Source organism: Neoarius graeffei, chromosome 5 (genome assembly GCF_027579695.1).
Source record: "Neoarius graeffei isolate fNeoGra1 chromosome 5, fNeoGra1.pri, whole genome shotgun sequence".
Classification (NCBI taxonomy): domain Eukaryota; kingdom Metazoa; phylum Chordata; class Actinopteri; order Siluriformes; family Ariidae; genus Neoarius; species Neoarius graeffei.
The window spans coordinates 72,441,368-72,462,231 of record NC_083573.1 but is presented as its reverse complement, the minus strand read 5'-3'; the positions used below and the strand labels follow the sequence as shown (position 1 = coordinate 72,462,231).

General features: G+C 43.9%; 1 protein-coding gene across 4 annotated transcripts in view; it reads left to right on the top strand.

Annotated features, from left to right (window-relative positions):
* The window catches only part of tsnare1 (T-SNARE Domain Containing 1), a 437,024-nt gene that overhangs the window by 252,334 nt on the left and 163,826 nt on the right, over nt 1-20,864 (top strand). For all 4 annotated transcript variants that reach the window (XM_060920699.1, XM_060920698.1, XM_060920697.1 and 1 more), the window contains exon 9: nt 8,910-8,982. In XM_060920699.1, coding sequence (XP_060776682.1) covers nt 8,910-8,982 — 73 coding nt within the window. The remainder of the gene's footprint in view (nt 1-8,909; nt 8,983-20,864) is intronic.

Sequence of the window (20,864 nt, the reverse complement as noted above, 5' to 3'; positions counted from 1 at the left end):
GGATGTGTCAGCTTTCTCCTGCCTAGAAGGTTTTTTTTTCCTCCCCTTTCTTTCTAAAATTGCGTGTCTTATCGACCCACACATTTAATCGTGTGGCTGTGGAAACTCCTGACACAGATTCGTGTGTGCGCGTGCGCATTTAGTGTGCTGCAATCTTTCCCTCTATGTGAGATGAAGCAGATATCTGGCTCTCACACTGACATTTTGCGTCTAATGAAACAATGAGAGAACCTCTGTGCCCTATCAGTTTTTTTTTTTCTCTTTTACTCTGCCTCCTTCCCTCCTCAACCCTCAGACACAATAACAACAGAATGAGTGACAGAAGCCATAGAGATGGAGTTTGGAGCAAATAGACCTTCTGTCTGATGTCATTGACTTGATGCCCTGACTTTACCTCAAGACTGGGGACATTAAAGCAGTTGTCATTCACAAGGTTTTACACCTTTTTTGTTTGTTGTATTTGTGTCTCAAAAATTAACAAGTAAGTTCATGAGCAGGGAGACAAAGCCATGATACTAAATCATTAACACACCTCTGTTGAATGCTCAATTCTGATTGGTCACAAACAATTGATTAATTTTGTACAACAACATGGCTCTGACACTAGTTCCTGTTGCATGGTTTATGCAAATGCATTCATTCTAATAGGGTATAGTAAAAAAAAAAAAAACTTACACTGGCACTTGTATGGGAGTCACTCACTCTAAACAAACCAATTTTAAATAAATAAATAAATATATACAGTATATATATGGATGTGTGTGTGTGTGTGTGTGTGTGTGTGTATATATATATATATATATATAAATCTCCTTCTCACCCCTGGCGGGGGGGTGGTATCCATGTCATCCTCAAGCTCGGGTCCTCTACCAGAGGCCTGGGAGTTTGAGGGTTCTGCGCAGTATCTTCGATGTTCCTAGGACTGCGCTCTTCTGGACTGAGGCTTCAGATGTTGTTCCTGGGATTTGCTGGAGCCACTCTCCCAGTTTGGGGGTTACTGCCCCAAGTGCCCCCACTACCACGGGGACCACGCAACCCTTGACCTTCCACATCCGTTCCAGCTGCTCTTTCAACCCTTGATACTTCTCAAGTTTCTCATGTTCCTTCTTCCTGATGTTGGCGTCAGCTGGGATCGCCACATCTATCACCACCACCCTCTTCTGCTCTTTGTCCACCACCACTATGTCCGGTTGGTTAGCCAGGATCTGTTTGTCAGTCTGGAAGCTGAAGTCCCACAGAATCTTGGCCCTGTTGTTCTCAGCCACCTTCTGTGGTATGGCCCATTGGGACTTGGGTATTTCTATTCCATACTGGTTGCAGATGTTCCTGTATACTATCCCAGCCACTTGGTTGTGCCTCTCCATGTACGCTGATCCAGCTAGCATCTTACACCCTGCTACTATGTGCTGGACTGTTTCAGGGGCTTCTTTGCACAGTCTGCATCTTGGGTCTGATCTACTCTGGTAGATCCTGGCCTCTATGGCTCTTGTGCTTATGGCCTGTTCTTGTGCTGCCATGATTAGTGCCTCTGTGCTGTCTGTCAGTCCTGCATTATCCAGCCACTGGTAGGATTTCTTGATATCAGCCACTTCCTCTATCTGACGGTGGTACATGCCATGTAGGGGTTTGTCTCTCCAGGTTGTCTGTTCCTCCTCCTCCTCTGCACTCTCATCAGGGTTCTGCTGCCTGAGACATTCACTTAGCAGTTCATCCTTTGGGGCCATCTTTCTGATGTATTCTCGGATTTTCGATGTTTCATCCTGGACCGTGGTCTTGACGCTCACTAGCCCTCGGCCTCCCTCTTTCCGCTTAGTGTATAGTCTCAGGGTGCTGGACTTGGGGTGGAACCCTCCATGCATGGTGAGGAGCTTTCTAGTCTTGATATCTGTGGCTTCTATCTCCTCCTTTGGCCAGTTTATGATACCAGCGGGGTATCTGATGACTGGTAGTGCGTACATGTTGATGGCTTGGACCTTGTTTTTACCATTCAGCTGACTTTTCAGGACCTGCCTTACTCTCTGGAGGTATTTGGCTGTGGTTGACTTCCTTGTGGCCTCTTCATGGTTTCCATTAGCCTGTGGGATGCCAAGGTACTTGTAGCTGTCTTGGATATCACCTATGTTGCCCTCTGGTAGGTCAATCCCTTCAGTCCGGATCATCTTGCCTCTCTTTGAGACCATCCGGCCACACTTGTCCAATCCGAATGACATCCCTATGTCATCGCTGTAGATCCGGGTGGTGTGGATCAGCGAGTCTATTTCTCGCTCGTTCCTGGCATACAGCTTGATGTCATCCATGTAGAGCAGGTGGCTGATTGTTGCCCCACTACGGAATCGGTACCCGTAGCCGCTCTTCGTGATGATCTGACTGAGGGGGTTCAGGCCTATGCAGAACAGCAGTGGTGATAGCGCATCTCCTTGGTATATGCCGCACTTGATGTTGACTTGGGCAATGGGTTTTGAGTTGGCCTCTAGGGTTGTCTTCCACATTTCCATTGAGTTCTGGATGAAGGTCCTTAGGTTCCTGTTGATCTTATACAGTTCCAGACATTCCAGTATCCATGTGTGTGGCATTGAGTCGTAGGCTTTCTTGTAGTCAATCCAGGCAGTGCACAGGTTGGTCTGTCTCTTCTTACAGTCTCGGGCGACTGTTCTATCAACCAGTAGCTGGTGCTTGGCTCCTCTGGTGTTACTGCCAATTCCTTTCTGTGCCTCGCTCATGTATTGAGCCACATGCTTACTCATTTTTGCCGCAATGATGCCTGACAGGGCCTTCCATGTTGTGCAGAGACAGGTAATTGGCCGGTAGTTGGATGGGATGGGTCCCTTCTGGGGGTCCTTCATGATTAGGACTGTCCTGCCTTGGGTTAGCCATTCTGGGTGGGTTCCATCCCTCAGCAGCTGGTTCATCTGTGCTGCTAGGCGTTCATGGAGTGCAGTTAGCTTCTTCAGCCAGTACGTATGGATCATATCGGGGCCTGGTGCTGTCCAGCTCTTCATCTTTGACACTCTTTCTTGGATGTCTGCCATTGAGATGGTTACTGGTTCTTGTTCTGGGAGGTTGCTGTGGTCAGCTCTTAGGTCCACTAACCATTGGGCATCGGTGTTGTGTGATGCCTTTCTTTCCCAAATGTCTTTCCAGTATTTTTCCACCTCAGCTCTTGGTGGGTCTGACCGGTTGTTGTTCCCCTGCCATTGAGAGTACACCTTGGCTGGTTCAGTGGAGAACAGCTTGTTTATTCTCCTGGCCTCTCCTTCCTTGGTGTATCTCCTCAACCGGGTGGCCAGAGCTGTTAGTCGCTGTTTGGCAGTTTCGAGTGCCTCTGGTATGGAGAGTGAGTTGTACTTCCTGGGCGCCCCTTTATTCACCATGTTCCCTTTCTGTAGTTCAGCTAGCTGGCTAACTTCTCTCCTTGCTGGATCCATGGTGGATACTGTTTGTTATGTCCTGAGCCCACCTTGTGTCCAAGCATCTCCATGATTACTGTTGCTGTACTGTGTATCAGCTTGTTGGTCTCAGTGATGGTTCTTGTGGAGATTGTCTTCAGAGCAGCATTCACATCTACTAGTAGATCTTCTGAAGGTACTTGGCAACTCAGCTTCGGTATTCGTCGGGGGCTCCAGGTTTCCAGTTGGGTCACGATCTTCCTTCTCAGGTCAGCAGCTCTTGTGTTGAGGCTGTTAGCTGTTGGGGCTTGGTACCCAATCTCTGGTTGTGGGGATGATGACATCTCCCCACTGACCTGTCTTCCTGGCTCCCCCTTGCCGTAGCATCGTTGTTGTATTTCATTAATCTCTAGTTGTGATAGCAGATTTCGATTATGGATGTTGGAACACTGGGCTAATAGCTGTTTCTTTGTTAGCCTTGATTGTGGGTTTCGAAGTATCCAATGGTCCCACATTCTCTGCATGTATCCCCTCTCTCTGGGACTGCTTGTATAGTAGCATTCCAGCAAATCCGTATTTTCTGTCCTCGTCCATCGATGTCTTGTTCCAGTAGCCCATTTCTCATCAGTTTGCCCTGGTTCCCTAGCAACTGACGCAGACCTTGTTGACCCGGGCGACGTCTGAGCCGGTATGACTCTATCAGTTATGTTTTCACTCATTCCTGAGGTAGGCTGATATATCATGAGGGGTTTTTGCCTAAGGACCCTTACTGGATGATGTTTTGCCCCGACCGGGATTCGAACCCCGATCTCCTGCGTCGTAGTCAGTGAGCATTAGCACTGTACTATCCAGCTGATATATATATATGGATTTGGTGAACTTTCTTGTGAGGAAAGTTGAAAGTTGAACATTGAATACCCGTGACCTTTGATTCCTCAAACAGCACTGCATTAGCGACCAACATAATTGTATGAAGGATAATATAGATATTTGACATCACGTGCTATGTGCCAGAAACAACAACATGACCTTTATTATGGTGTGACTCTGCTGGATGCCTGGTGGACAGCAGTGAACCAGCACTTTCACTTTACAATACATGTATGATCAAATATCAAACTTGATGTAACCAGACAACTGTTTGACATATCTTTCATGCACACTCATGTTGGAGCTCAGAGCGCGCCACTGCAGACTGCAAGTCGTGTACATGCAAGGGCTAATTAGCTTCCACCTGTTCCTGATTAGAGTGCAATCACATCACATACATACACATCACATCACACTCTCAGTAATACACAGACTTTGTGAAAGCCTTGTATTTTGTATCGCTTTTCTGGTTTTGGCCCTGTTTTGTTTTTGAACTATGAGTATTGTATTTTCTCTGATATCTTGTCTGTGCCAGGGCGGCACGGTGGTGTAGTGGTTAGCGCTGTCGCCTCACAGCAAGAAGGTCCGGGGTTCGAGCCCCGGGGCCGGCGAGGGCCTTTCTGTGTGGAGTTTGCATGTTCTCCCCATGTCCGCGTGGGTTTCCTCCGGGTGCTCTGGTTTCCCCCACAGTCCAAAGACATGCAGGTTAGGTTAACTGGTGACTCTAAATTGACCATAGGTGTGAATGTGAATGGTTGCCTGTGTCTATGTGTCAGCCCTGTGATGACCTGGCGACTTGTCCAGGGTGTACCCCGCCTTTCGCCCATAGTCAGCTGGGATAGGCTCCAGCTTGCCTGCGACCCTGTAGAAGGATAAAGCGGCTAGAGATAATGAGATGAGATGAGATCTTGTCTGTGCCTCGCTCAGCCACTGCCTGTTTTTCGACTCTGTCTCCGTTTTGGATTTGTTTGCTAGTGTGCTTTTAATAAAACTCTTCCAGCACTTAGATTCACCTACTGCCCTTACATGACATGACAGGACGGACGGACATCATACAATCAAGCCATCAAAAATCAGGTTGATGCATTACCATATTCTCTTAAGTGAAGAGCTCTGCTATTACTACATGGGCTTTGGAACACTTCGAGAAACCATTGTTGATGAACACAGTCCATTGCTGCATCCATAATTCAAAGCGAAAGCTATACATCAACAATATCCAGAAATGCTGCCGAATTCTCTGGACCCAAGCTCATCTGCGATAGAATGTTGCAAAGTGGAAAGGTGTGTTGTGGTCTGACGAGGCCACATTTTGAAGTGTCTTTGGAAATCAATGAAGTTGTTTCCTCTGTGCTAAAGAGGAAAAGGACCATCCACATTGTTACAAGCACAAAGTTCAAAAGCCAGCATCTGTATTGGATATGGATGTGTTAGTGTCCATGGCATGGGTAACTTGCACGTCTATGAAGGCGCCATTAATGCTGAAAGGTACATACAGGTTTTGGAGCAACATATGCTGTGATCCAAATGATGTCTTTTTCAGGGATGTCCCTGCTTATTCCAGCAAGACAATGCCAGGCCACATTCTGTACGTGTTACAACAATGTGGCTTCATATTAAAAGAGTGTGGGTGCTAAAACTGGCCTGCCTGCCTCCCATTGAAAATGTGTGGTACATTCTGAAGTTACCAAAAAGTTAATACTCAGCATACTGGGTGTTGTTAAAAGAAACAATGATGTCTCATCGTAGTTAACATTCCCCTGTTCCATCTTTTTTGTAATGTGCTTGCGGGCATCAAATTCAGAAATGAGTTGAAAAATAAGTTTATCAGTTCGGACATCAAATATATTGTCTTTGTATTGTATTCAATGTAATATAGGTCAAAAAGGATTGCTTTGTTCTGGTTTTATTTTAATTTATATATATATATATATATATATATATATATATATATATATATATATATATATATATAATATAATTTTTTTTTTATTGGGGTTGTAAGTGATACCAGGAACCTAACTTGTTTGCAAATGTTCAACAGCTTTAAACATAAATACAAACAAATGTATGATGTTTTGTTCCGATTTACATCTGTAAATTGTAATGATATGACTTTACTAGTTACTGCATTTGAAAAGTAACTTCACTACTCATTCCTTTATTTTTCAGTTTCTTAATCCAAATTCCCAAATTTACTATGTAGATACATGGGCAAACATAATGGCCCTTTCATCACTTTATTTTCAATTTTCAATAAGGGCATCTCTTAGCCTTTCAACATAGTGTACATCGCTCCTTGCCAGAGTCAGACCCGTCATCAGGCTGACCGGATTCTAACATTCTGAAGGCTTTCACAAAATTGCGGCCATTATCTGTGATGCATGTCATTACGTTATGGGTTAGTCCATAGGCTGAATTAACCTGTTCTATTTCACTAGCTATGACATGGTAAGTATGTCTTCCTCTCACTCTCTTGCAGGCTAGAACAGCCTTTTCATGCTTAAAACTAATGTCAATCCAGTGAGCGGTCATTCCTAGGTAACTTTTATTGTTTGTGCTCCAGATATCTGTGGTGGTTGACACATAATCCAGGGACTCAAAAGTTTTTCTAAGATTGGATTCCATGTCCATAACATTTGTCCAGGTAACTGCAAAATGTTTTCCTGTCTGATGGTGGCATTTGAGTCGCAGATATTTTACTTAGTATTTTTCTAAATCTCAGCAATTTGATAGTGGACAGGGGAAGCATGTCTTCCACGATGTACCCTGCTACTAGTCTGTTCATTTCTTTTTGTGTTACCGGTACCTGCTGCGCTCCAAGATGTGAGAGAAGCTTAGCTTGTTTAGGGGGGGTTGGGGCCTGAGTGTGTTTAACTGTCCAACGAGCCAGAGGATCTTTCACCACAAGTTTTGTATTACGGTGCTGGCTTGCCAAGTGCTTCGACAGATTGCTCATTGAATTAGCAGTGGTTGAAAGACACCTCTCACCCGGGCAGAGAGTGCATTTCACATTAATATTTTTGTCCTTTAGAGCAATAAACTGAAAGTAATGTGAGTATCGCCACTGGCTGAAATCCCCTGTGTCCGTCTCCATTTTCCCCTCTCTCATGTCCCTCTATGCACCAGCAACTATGTACTCACTCAAATTGGTCTCAATGGCAATGGTGCCTAAGCACACATGCAGCATGCATGGATGCAGCATGCATGGACGCACCACTAAAACAGATCAGAACTTTTCTGACTGACAAAAAATGGCTTGGGTAATGCAGGAAAGCGCATTCCTATAGTCTAGTAAAGTAGTGTAGTTACCGATACTTTTAGTGTAATGCGTTACTTTACTTCGTTACCCATAAAAGTAATAACATTACTGTAATCCATTACTTTGTAATCTGTTACCCCCAACACTGTTCTTTACTCAATAAAAATTGAAATCCTTGTCAAATTATTTTGGTATAAGAGAAGACCCTTCACAATATGTTGTGGAAAATAATCAACCTCAGGGTGGTAACAGGCACACCACTTCATATCAGGCCACATCACACCACCTTCTCATTTATTGTTTTCTTATAACAACATGCACTTATGAATGAGCAAATGCGTCCAAACTTTTGACTGGTACTCTATCAGAAACCTACTAAACTAAAACTTTTACTACTTTACTGATTTGGACCCTCATAGTGCCTCTTAGCAAAGTGTCTGGATTAAAGCAAATCCTTCTGTTTGATCTCTTACCTTTACTGGTGGCTACTAAACAGCATGAGCTGAATATAACTTCATGACTGATGTAGGCTGGAGCGTATCAGCCACCAGGGCTAGCAAGGTTTTCCCCAGATAGTCAGGAACAGAGCACTCTACTCATCAATTTATCCATACTCTTCCCACTCTTGGTTTCTCTCTTCCTCACTCTCTCTTTTTGCCTCTCCCTGTCTTTCTTCTATCTTCATGAATATCCTCAAATCCATCCATGCTAAGTAACCAAAACGATGCTTTATGCTTCATCATTTGACAAAGTGAATTCAGCTGGTACTGGCAGGTAAAAGAAATATGTTGTCAAGCCATTCCTATGTGACTGACTGACTAGACTGCCAAAAACCAAATGCAAAAAAAAAAAAAATAGAAGCATGGGGTTTGCCAGAGGCCATTTTGGCTCCAGCCAGATGGTATTTGCCAAGAACTAGGAGGGCTGCCAGTTTCTCAGACAATCATGGCCACCTGTGATGAATGGCTCAGTGGCCACAGCAACACCGGCCCAGCTGTAGGCACACAGGCTGTGGATGGAAGTAAGGGAAAGCTGTGAGGGGACGATAGACTAAACAGGATTTAGATGCTTTCATGTTGTGTTAGGCCTAGGGTGAAAAAAGTCATCTTTACTGCAGCTTGAAAATGTATAAAAGGGAAAAAAACCAGACAGATTTTATGGTTGTGCTCTCCTTTGGATAAATGGAGCTGCACATTTTTAACAACAGTTGACTGCTTATTGATTTGCAATGTCTCATCACTGTGGTTAAGTATCCTTAATACACTAATTATCCTTTGCTTCATTCTTGTGGATATTGAATATTGTCTTTATGTTTGTTCTGTATAACTCTCACCCTTGGGCCCTTTACTCACTCACCTTACTTACTTACTGTACTTACTTATTTTTTGCAGAGAGATATGCTGGATGTGAACCAGATTATGGAAGGCTTGGCCAGCATGGTGCATGAACAAGGGGACACAATAGGTGAGATGTTAATTACGTGTCCATGCTTGTGGTGTTTGCATGTCCATGTCTGAAGTGAGGAATACTTTGTGTTAAACCTGTTAGTGAGACCTGTTATTGATGATCACTCCCCCTCATCTCTCTCTCTCTGTTTTCTCACTCCTTAGTGCACAGGAGTAGAGAACAAGAAGACACTAACACTCGATAATGATTCAGTTAACTCAATACATCAGAGACTGAGCTTGCTTTAGTGTTATCTCCGATCAAATCTGAGTGGATACAGAGAGAGCATGGGGTTTGTGAATGAGAAATGAGCACACTGGTTATAAGATACACAAGAAAAAAGAGACAGAGATTGAAGAAAAAAGGAGGTTGCTGTATTTAATTCATCTTAAATCTTTTATTTATCTTTATCTGGAATGGTATTGGATTATGAGCCCTGCAATGACCTGGAGACTTGTCCAGGGTATACCCTGCCTCTCGCCCATAGTAAGCTGGGATAGGCTCCAGCTTGCCTGCGACCCTGTACAGGATAAGTGACTACAGATAATGGATGGATGGTATTGGATTATGATTAGCAAAGGTATGCATAATGTGAAACCAGTGTTACTTTATACATTGGAGGGATATATAATCATACATCAATGGTTCAGCATTCATTCATTTTTTATACCGCTTGTCCACTGCAAGTTGCGGGTGAGCTGGAGCCAATCCCAGCTGACATTGAGCAATTGGGCAGGGATACACCCTGGACAGGTCGCCAGACTATTGTAGGACTAACATAGAGACAGACAGCCATTCACATTCATACCTATGGGCAATTTAGAGTAGCCAGTTGATGTAATTCACATGTCTTTGGACTTTGAGAGGAAACTGGAGCACCCAGAGGAAACCCACAAGAGGAAAACATGCAAACTCCACACAGAAGGTCCCAGTAAACTGGCAGATTTGAACTAATAACTTGCTTGCTCTGAGGTGACAGTGCTAACCAGTGCATGACCATGTTGCCTATGGTTCAACATGTTTAAGAAAATGATTAAAAATAATATTTATAATTTTGTAGTAATGTTTTAAAAATAATTTAATATTTTTATACAAAGTTTCTCTAAATGTGTAGAAATGTTAGAAACTAGCCTAAGCATTTTCATGGTTTGGCAAAATATAATATTTATATTTTGGAGAGATACAAGTAAGGTATTGGCAGAAACACCAACATCCAATGGGTTCTCACAGACAGCCTGACACTATGCCTGTACCCTATCTGGCCAAAACTATGTAGAAACCTGACAATCAGCAATGTACCTTCACTCAAAAGGAAGCTGGTAAGACGTGCTAAGGAAGTTCATTAAATTCCAGCCTGATCTTGTATAAATTTTGTGATCATTTTAATGAGGAAGGGCAATTTAATTATATCTTGTATGAATGAAGTCATAAGAAAAGCTATGAGCAGTAACCTGACCCCACACTTTAACATTAAATATTCATATCCATTTATATGCACAGATTCTGTACAGATTCTTATTAATTTGGCAGTTGTAAGTTGAAACACTGGCATGTGAACCTTCAACAAGAAACCATTCAGTAAAAGTTCACTATTTGAAATCAAATTATGAAGTTAAATTAAAATCACCTGACTCCCCTTAGAGACATATACAGTGATGTCCCTATTGAAAAATTAATCCATTTATATTCTAATTGGTACCTACCCGTCATGGTGTCCTTTTGTCTCACAATTTTAATTAATCCTCTGTGTCCCATACTTCTCTTAGTAGATGAATAGAGGGCATATTCCTCAAGGAGACTTTGAGGGCATGCCTTTGAATTAATATGCTCTCTCTCTCTCTCTCTCTCTCTCTCTCTCTCTCTCTCTATATATATATATATATATATATATATATATATATATATATATATATATATACTGTATACAGCCATGTTAATAGAAGTACAAACGACAAGTACAAATGACACCATTCATAAAAAATAATCAGTGCATTAAATGTGCAAAACATTAAAAAATGTGTATCATATTACACTATTGTGTAAATTCTTAAAATGTTGGAAATGCATTTGAATGGATCATGTGGCAGCACACATGACTAACTGTTGATTCTGAAACTGAGACAGGACAGTGTGGAAGCTCACTTCCAACAGAGCCCTCCTTATAGCTCAGTGATTAGCCTTTCTTGGGTAAATGATGCTGTGTTTACAGTAGCATCAAGATGTTTCCTAGTTGACAATGACCTGGGAGTTGAACTTCCATGTTTAACTCTGGCTTCAGTTGTCATGATCCGCCCCGGACTTCCACTCCGGAGATTTATTATCTCCCAGTTCAGCGCAATCTGGATCTGGGATGGGACTAACATCTTGCCGGAATTCACTTCCTGGTCTGCTCTGCTGTGTATAAATAGGCCGTTCTCAGAAGGGGACTTTGCCAGAATGTCTTGTCTGTTTCTCATGTTGGCTCTGTGCTATTTTTTGCTTCCTGATTTTTGTTCTCTGTTTTGCCTAGTCTTAGCCACAGTTTTTTGTACTCATGTTTTGTCATTTTTTTCCCTTGTTTTTTGCACTACGGTTGTTGTCTGAACTATTTTTCATGTTTTTTTCATATTAGCACTTTGTCTACCTCATTGTTGTCTGGATTATTTTTGCTATTTTTGTTTGTTGACTTTGTTTTTGGACTTTAATTAAATCATTTTTTATTCATTGGATTTTCTGGTTTGTGTTCTGCTATTGGATCCTAATTCGCCACATCTTGCCACCCTTAACAGTACGTTCTGGCCAACATGGATCCAGCGGAACTTAACCATCTGAGAACGGCTATGCAGCAGCAAGGAGCCCTCCTCGGGACCCACCAATAGGAACTCAAGCAGATCACCCAGAACCTGGCCACTCTGTCTGACTCACTCAACCTCCTAGCCATACAACTCCAGCACTCCCAAGCCATGCCTACCCCTGCCCAGCCGTCTCTTTCTTCACCTCCCGCCACCGCCACTCTCCACGAACCAAAACTCCCTTCGCCTCAGTCCTACAGTGGAGAACCAGGTACCTGCAGATCTTTTTTTGTCTCAGTGTTCGCTGCTCTTGGAGCGTCAACCTCTGGCTTTCCCCACAAAACGCTCCCTTATAGCCTATACCATCACACTCCTCACCAGCAAGGCCAGGGAATGGGGGACGGCGGCCTGGGACGCCAACACACCCTGTTGTTCCAGCTTCAAGGAATTCTCTGAGGAAATGAGGCGAACATTCGACTGTTCTCTGTCCGGCTGGGACGTGGCAAGAGAGCTTGTGGAGCTGCGGCAGGGGTCCCGATCTACCTCAGATTATGCCATCGAGTTCTGGACGTTGGCAGTGTCATGCGGTTGGAGTGAGAGTGCCCTGGTCAACGCTTTCCTATATGGCTTATCTGACGCCATCAAGGATGAACTCGTCTCACGGGAACTGCCGTTGGACCTCTCCAGCCTGATGGACCTGGCCAATCATATTGACGTGGGTTCAACAATGGAGGAGAGAGAGGAGCCACCGCAACTTCAACCCCTCTCTACCACCCACCTCGTCCGTTGAACCCATGCAGGTAGATCAGGTATGGGTGTCAGTGGAGGAATGACTGTGCTGACGGAGCATGGGGGCTTGTTTCAACTGTGGTCAGCAGGGACACATCTGCCGAGCCTGCCCGCTAAAAGGACGAGCCCACCAGTGAATTGAGGGGCCCTGGTGGGCAATGCTTGGAACCAGTCCCCTGCCAACTGACCATTGCTCCCTGTTATCATCACTCTCAACAACCGGCATCACCATCTTTAGGCGCTCATCGACTCAGGGGCAGACAGGAACCTGATCTGCTCCGCCACTGCCGAGGATCCTGGAATCCCGTTACTTGCCCTCAAGGTCCCTCTCACCGTCCTGACACTCAGTGGCACTGGCTTGACCACCATCACTCACCTCACCACTCCACTCACCCTAAGGATTTCAGACAATCACTCCAAAACTATACAACTTCACGTCATGAACAACCCTCACGTCCCCGTTATTCTTGGATTACCCTGGTTGATGCAGCAAAACCCCCACTTAAACTGGACTGACCACACCGTCTTAGGCTGGAGTCCTTCCTGCCTGGCCTCCTGCCTGAACTCCGCTCTGCCTCCCGCCAAACCACCTCAGCCAGTGAGTTTCCCAACCTTTCTCATGTGCCTCTGGAATATCTGGACCTTAAGCCTGTCTTCAGTAAGACCCAAGCAGTGTCCCTTCCCCCTCATAGGTCCTATGACTGCGGTATCGACCTCCTGCCAGGGATGGCGCCACCCAAGGGACGTCTCTACTCTCTTTCCCCCACCGAGAGACAAGCCATGGAGAAATACATCACTGAGTCTCTGGCAGCTGGGATCATCCGCCGTTCCTCCTCCCCAGCAGGGGTGGGATTCTTCTTTGTGGAGAAGAAAGACAAGTCACTCTGCCCCTGCATTGACTATCAAGGTCTCAACACTATCACAGTCAAGAACCGCTACCCACTACCGCTCATGACTACAGTCTTTGAATTACTCCAGGGAGCTGAGGTGTTCACTAAACTGGACTTATGCAATGCCTATCACCTAGTCAGGATCAGGGAAGGGGACAAGTGGAAGACGGCCTTCAACACCACCACAGGCCACTATGAGTACCTTGTAGTCCCTTTCAGCCTGACTAACGTGCCTGTGGTATTCCAGGCACTGGTTAATGATGTCTTGAGGGACTTTCTTAACACCTTTATCTTTGTTTACCTGGACGATATCTTGATTTTCTCTCGCTCCCTGGAGGAACATCAGGGTCACATCCGGCAAGTTCTTCAATGCCTGCTGGAGAATATATTAGATTAGATTAGATAAAACTTTATTGATCCCTTTGGGCGGGTTCCCTCAGGGAAATTAAGAAGAGCGAGTTCCATCAAAGCTCTGTCTCATTCCTGGGGTTCATCATTTCACCAGCCAAGATCCAGATGGACCCCCTCAAGCTGGAGGTAGTCGCTGACTGGCCCACCCCATCTTCGAGATGAGAGCTCCAGCGCTTCCTGGGGTTCGCCAACTTTTACAGGCGTTTCATCTGCAACTTCAGCATGGTGGCCGGACCTCTCTTAGCCCTGACCTTGATCAAGACTGAGTTCAAGTGGGGGGAGGAAGCAGAGAAAGCCTTTTCCAGTCTCAAGCACAGGTTTACCACAGCTCCCATTCTCACCATACCCGATTCTACCAAGCAGTTTATCATTGAGATCGACGCCTCCGTGTCAGGGGTCAGAGCCATCCTATCCCAGAGGGCCAACGACAGCAAGGTTCACCCATGCTCCTTCTCCCACCGGCTATCCCCAGCTGAACGAAACTACGACATCGGCGACCAAGAGCTACTGGCCGTGAAACTAGCCTTGGAGGAGTGGAGGCACTGGCTCGAGGAGTCTGACCTCCTGTTCCTAGTCTGGACCAACCATAAAAACCTGGAGTACCTCAAGTCTGCCAAACGTCTCAACTCCCGTCAAGCCCGTTGGTCTCTCTTCTTCTCCTGATTCAACTTCACGCTCTCCTACCTCCCAGGCTCCAAGAACGGCAAACCCGACGCCTTGTCCAGGATGTTCTCTTCCCACCAAGGAGGAGTCCAAGCCACCTGAGACTATCCTTCCTCCGCGCTGCCTGGTGGGAGCCGCTATTCTAGAAGTTGAGACGCTCATGCAAAAGGCCCTGGAGCAGGACCCCAGTAAAGGTAACTCCAAGAATATTCCTCATAACCATCTGTTTGTTCCCTGTCATGTGCAAACTCAGGTGCTGCAGTGGGGTCACGGTTCCAAACTGGCCTGCCATCCGTGAGCCGCCTGAACCCTGGCTCTCATCCAGCAGCACTTTTGGTGGCCATCCATCAAGTAGGACATCCAGGAGTTCGTGGCAGCCTGCAACACATGTGCCCAGAACAAGACAGCCAATCTCGACCCCCTGCCAGCTTACTAAGACCCCTTCCTACTCCACATCGACCTTGGTCTCACATCACCCTGAACTTCATCACTGGACTCCCCAACTCAGGTGGCAATACATGCATCCTCACTGTCATTGACCATTTTTCTAAGACCGTCCATTTCATTCCTCTGCCCAAGCTCCCCTCAGCCAAAGAGACTGCAGAACTGCTCATCCACCATGTTTTCCACCTACATGGTCTGCCTACCGACATAGTTTCTGACTGGGGTCCTCAGTTCACTGCACAGTTCTGGAGAGCCTTCTGCAAACTCATCGGGGGCACCTGTAGTCTCTCCTCAGGCTTCCACCCACAGACCAATGGCCAGGCAGAACGGGCTAACCAGGCTTTGGAGGTTGCACTCGGGTGCATGGCGTCCAGGGATGCCAGTTCTTGGAGCAAGTACCTACCTTGGATCAAATACGCACATAACACTCTCCCTTCCTCTGCCACAGGTCTCTCTCTGTTCCAGTGCTCACTACGGTACTAACCACCATTGTTCCCCAGCCAGGAGGAGGAGGTCGCTGTACCATCAGCCCAGGCCTTTATACACTGCTGCAGGAGAATGTGAGCATTGGCCCGGAGAAGACTCATTTGCTCTGCACTCACATCCAAGAAGCAGGCCGACAAAAGTTGCTCCAGGGCCCCCACCTACCAAGTGGGTCAATGAGTTATGCTCTCCACACACCACTTGCCACTTAAGGCTATCGCTCGCAAGCTGGCACCCAGGTTCCTTGGACCCTTCCTCATCAAGAAGGTAATCAATCCTTGTTCTGTTAGACTGGCATTACCACTCACCATGTGACGTGTTCACCCTACCTTTCATGCATCACAGCTTAAATCTCTGGTCTCTAGTTCTTTGCCTATCCCAGCTGACTATGGGCGAGAGGTGAGGTACACCCTGAACAAGTCACCAGATCATCGCAGGGCTGACACATAGACAAACAACCATTCACACTCACACCTATGGTCAACTTAGAGCCACAAATTTACCTAACCTGCATGTCTTTGGACTGTGGGGGAAACTGGAACACCCAAAGGAAATCCACACAGACACGGGGAGAACATGCAGACTCCACACAGAAAGGCCCCTGTCAGCCACTGGGCTCGAACCCAGAACCTTCTTGTTGTGAGGTGACCGTGCTAACCACTACACCACTGTGCCACCCCAAAATAGAATGTAATGATTTGCAAATCACGGAAACCCCATATTTCACTGAAAATAGCAAAAAGATAACATATCAAATGTTGAAACTGAGATTTTATTTTGAATTTGATTTTTTTTTTTAACCATTTTCTCCCAAATTTCTTTCTTCCTCAGCTAGGGCACTCAGACAATGAGAAACATCAGAAGATTCATCACTATTTTTTTTATTTTCCAAAACTGTAGATATCATAAGATTATGATTAATGTAACTGTAAAAGCCTCGGCTCACATCAGGTTACAAAGCAAGGTACAAAGTGAGCAATAAAGTGCTTTTGGCCTTTTCAAACAAGATTTCACATGCGGCATTTCTCTCTTTGTGATAGTTAAATCTCTATTCTTTCTATTTCTTCATCTTGCCCCTTCTGTTCTCCCTTTTGTGTCTTTTTCTCAGTAGGACAGCTTGTTGAAGACCATGTGTTGTTAGTCGAACATGTATAGAGTTAAGACAGTAAAGAGATTATCTGCCCATGTTTCCTCTTTTTTTTTTTTTATCTTCAACACATGCAGAAGAAAGTCTGGCAGACATGAATGAGAATTTAACAAAAAGAAAATTTATGAAAGGAATAATTTAACAAAGAACTGGTGCTGCTAGTTTTCTGTTTTTGTTTCATCCTTTTTCCTACATAAATGATGATTTTTTTCTCTATTTTCCCACAAAAAAGCAAAAATGGAAAGATTACTGATCATACTCAATACTTTGCTCAGTTCAGGTCATTAATGTTCCAAGTGCAGTCCAACAGCCGGTCGTTAGTTCTGTGTGGGCAAGTATGTACGTGGGAGGGCACACAGAATTTTCAGACATATGACTTTCAGAAATCACTTGTGTTAGAAAGTGAGTCTTAAAGTAAAAACTTGGAGCCTTTGTCTAAGAGACAAAGCTTTGTCAACATCATTTATAGGTTTCCTTTATCGTACTGCTTAAAGGTAGCTGGACAATTCTTAGTTCCAAAACCAATAATTCAAACACTACTACTTAATATTCAAAGAAATACTAACCAATGTCTTTCAGTATTAAAATGAAGTTCTAAAAGCCTATTTAATTCAAAATGTTTTAATGCATTTAATACACAAATGTATAATTTTCAAAAAGGGATGGATTCATTAATACCAATTAAAATATATTAAATTCTCCCAGGATTTTATGAACATACAGAAAATATATGTAGATAAATGTAAAATACATGTAGATATATTATTCTAGGTGTCTGTATTGAGCATGGGTGTAGAATATAGAGCAAAAATCTTGATGGACTCATTGTGGTGTATAAAGGCTTTACCTGAACTAACACCAAGTCATTCCAGGAGCCTGCATTCAAAAAGTGAAAATCAGAACAGCCACAGATCAACAAAAAGGCATTACAGTTAACTCTTAGAACTTATTTGAGTGAAGATGAGGAAAAAGAAAAAGGGCAAGCAAATGGGAGAAGGTGGGGGGGGGGGGACTAAAACAAAACCTAATGTTTATGCCAAGGCCAAGTTCAGTATGTTCACTTTCCTTTGAGCAATACGCACTTAAGTGGCTTAAATACTCATTTTATATTCAGCCTTCATATATGTTTCGAAAAACCTGATGTTGAATCTAACCCAGTTAAAATAGTGGGTAACACCAACCTATCAAATTTAAACAATATATTAACCATTTGTGGTTGTTGATGTTTAAAAGGTATGCTATACACATGCTATCGACTTTCAGCTTGATTTTATCTCAACTTTTTTTTCCCAGTTTATTTGGATAGTCCAGTTTCTAGTTGTTGATGTCAGCTAGATAGAGCAGCTACAGACTATTAACTTATCTCTAGTCTTACCATAATTTCAAATCCTGTTCATGTGGACTTCACTGATGCATTTTCTGACATGCTGTTGAAAGGTTTTTGAACACCATTTGACATGTTGAGAGTCAGTTAATAGACTGCTTTAAGACAGTCTGTATATGGTTTGTAGAGTGGCTAAAAGGGCCTATAACCCCGATTCCAAAAAAGTTGGGACAAAGTACAAATTGTAAATAAAAACGGAATGCAATGATGTGGAAGTTTCAAAATTCCATATTTTATTCAGAATAGAACATAGATGACATGTCAAATGTTTAAACTGAGAAAATGTATCATTTAAAGAGAAAAATTAGGTGATTTTAAATTTCATGACAACAACACATCTCAAAAAAGTTGGGACAAGGCCATGTTTACCACTGTGAGACATCCCCTTTTCTCTTTACAACAGTCTGTAAATGTCTGGGGACTGAGGAGACAAGTTGCTCAAGTTTAGGGATAGGAATGTTAACCCATTCTTGTCTAATGTAGGATTCTAGTTGCTCAACTGTCTTAGGTCGTTTTTATCTTCCGTTTTATGATGCGTCAAATGTTTTCTATGGGTGAAAGATCTGGACTGCAGACTGGCCAGTTCAGTACCCGGACCCTTCTTCTACGCAGCCATGATGCTGTAATTGATGCAGTATGTGGTTTGGCATTGTCATGTTGGAAAATGCAAGGTCTTCCCTGAAAGAGACGTCGTCTGGATGGGAGCATATGTTGCTCTAGAACCTGGATATACCTTTCAGCATTGATGGTGTCTTTCCAGATGTGCAAGCTGCCCATGCCACATGCACTAATGCAACCCCATACCATCAGAGATGTAGGCTTCTGAACTGAGCGCTGATAACAACTTGGGTCGTCCTTCTCCTCTTTAGTCCGAATGACACGGTGTCCCTGATTTCCATAAAGAGCTTCAAGTTTTGATTCGTCTGACCACAGAACAGTTTTCCACTTTGCCACAGTCCATTTTAAATGAGCCTTGGCTTCTTCTTTGAACTATAGAGTTTTAGCTGGCAACAGCGGATGGCACGGTGAATTGTGTTCACAGATAATGTTCTCTGGAAATATTCCTGAGTCCATTTTGTGATTTCCAGTACAGAAGCATGCCTGTATGTGATGCAATGCCATCTAAGGGCCCGAAGATCATGGGCACCCAGTATGGTTTTCTGACCTTGACCCTTACGCACAGAGATTCTTCCAGATTCTTTAAATCTTTTGATGATATTATGCACTGCAGATGATGATATGTTCAAACTCTTTGCAATTTTACACTGTCGAACTCCTTTCTGATATTGCTCCACTATTTGTCGACGCAGAATTAGGGGGATTAGTGATCCTCTTCCCATCTTTACTTCTGAGAGCCGCTGCCACTCCAAGATGCTCTTTTTATACCCAGTCATGTTAATGACCTATTGCCAACTGACCTAACGAGTTTCAATTTGGTCCTCCAGCTGTTCCTTTTTTGTACCTTTAACTTTTCCAGCCTCTTATTGCCCCTGTCCCAACTTTTTTGAGATGTGTTGCTGTCATGAAATTTCAAATGAGCCAATATTTGGCATGAAATTTCAAAATGTCTCATTTTCAACATTTGATATGTTGTCTATGTTCTATTGTGAATACAATATCGTTTTTTGAGATTTGCAGATTATTGCATTCCGTTTTTATTTACAATTTGTACTTTGTCCCAACTTTTTTGGAATCGGGGTTGTGGTCAAATAAACTGAGAACTTTTCAAGAAAAAAAAATGTGGTGTATTGTGTATTATAGTATATAACTTCTCTAGTGGATGTGTTGTTTCTCAAAATAACCAAGTAATGCACATGTATGCAAACACACACACACACAGACACACACACACAAACGATGATATGCACAAAATCATTGTTATTTTGGCTACATAGTCTTTTCTGAAACGTAAACAGTGCTATTGGACAATTAGAGTACCATCATTTTTGTAAAAAAAAAAATGCAAGGGATTCATAGTTACAGTGCTGATATTTGGGGGGGGGGACAGCATGTAATACGAAAAATAATATTAAACCGTAGATGCTAAAGAAGGCAACTGGGCTTGCTTGAAATTCTTGAAGACGTTTCACCTCTCATCCGAAAGGCTTCTTTAGTTCTGTCTGACTAGTGGGGAGTTCCAGGTATTTATCCTCTAGTGGACCAAAAGCAAACCTAAGGGGAGTGGTTGAGGTCACATGGGTCATTGACACTCTGTCACCTTGTAGGTGTTAGGGTCACTGGAGGCCGGGTGTGAATGGTGTTAGCAGCCTAGAGAGTCTTTAGGGTGATCTGTGGGTTGTTGCCTCTCTCTGCCATCATGTGAGTCACTGAAGTCATCTGCGTCTTGATGTGAATGTATATTTAGTTCTCTGGGAAGTGTGCTAAGGACTGCATTGTAGGTTTGAAAGAGGAGTTAAAGAAGCCATCGTTGTCAACCTGGAATGACCATCACTGAACAGAGGAGATGGCCTGAGACACCACTTATCAGCCACCTACAATGCAGTTCTTGGATCCTCCATAAGGCCCAGAACCAGCTTCTCAATGAGAGAGTGAAATAAGTACATTTCACCATTGATACCCTCCAAGCCAAGACTGAACTGATGTTTGAAGAATTGACAGCACTTCTTCCCAGTGAAGTTTTGGAATGAGTCTCCAAGTTCATTGAGAAGGCACAGATGTCACAACATAACAAAGGCAAGGAACGACAGATACACAAATTTCAAACACTGCTGGCTAAAACCACCTCTTCCCACAAGACAGAAGTGATTACTTCTGTCTGAAAGAAAGAAATCTGACCAGGCAAGGCAACCTGACACACAAGAGAAGTGGGTGAAGAACTTGTCCAACAGGGAACTCACCTAACCAGAGAAGGATGTTTTATCCAAAGGACTAAACTTTGCAGTTTCACCAGAGCAGAT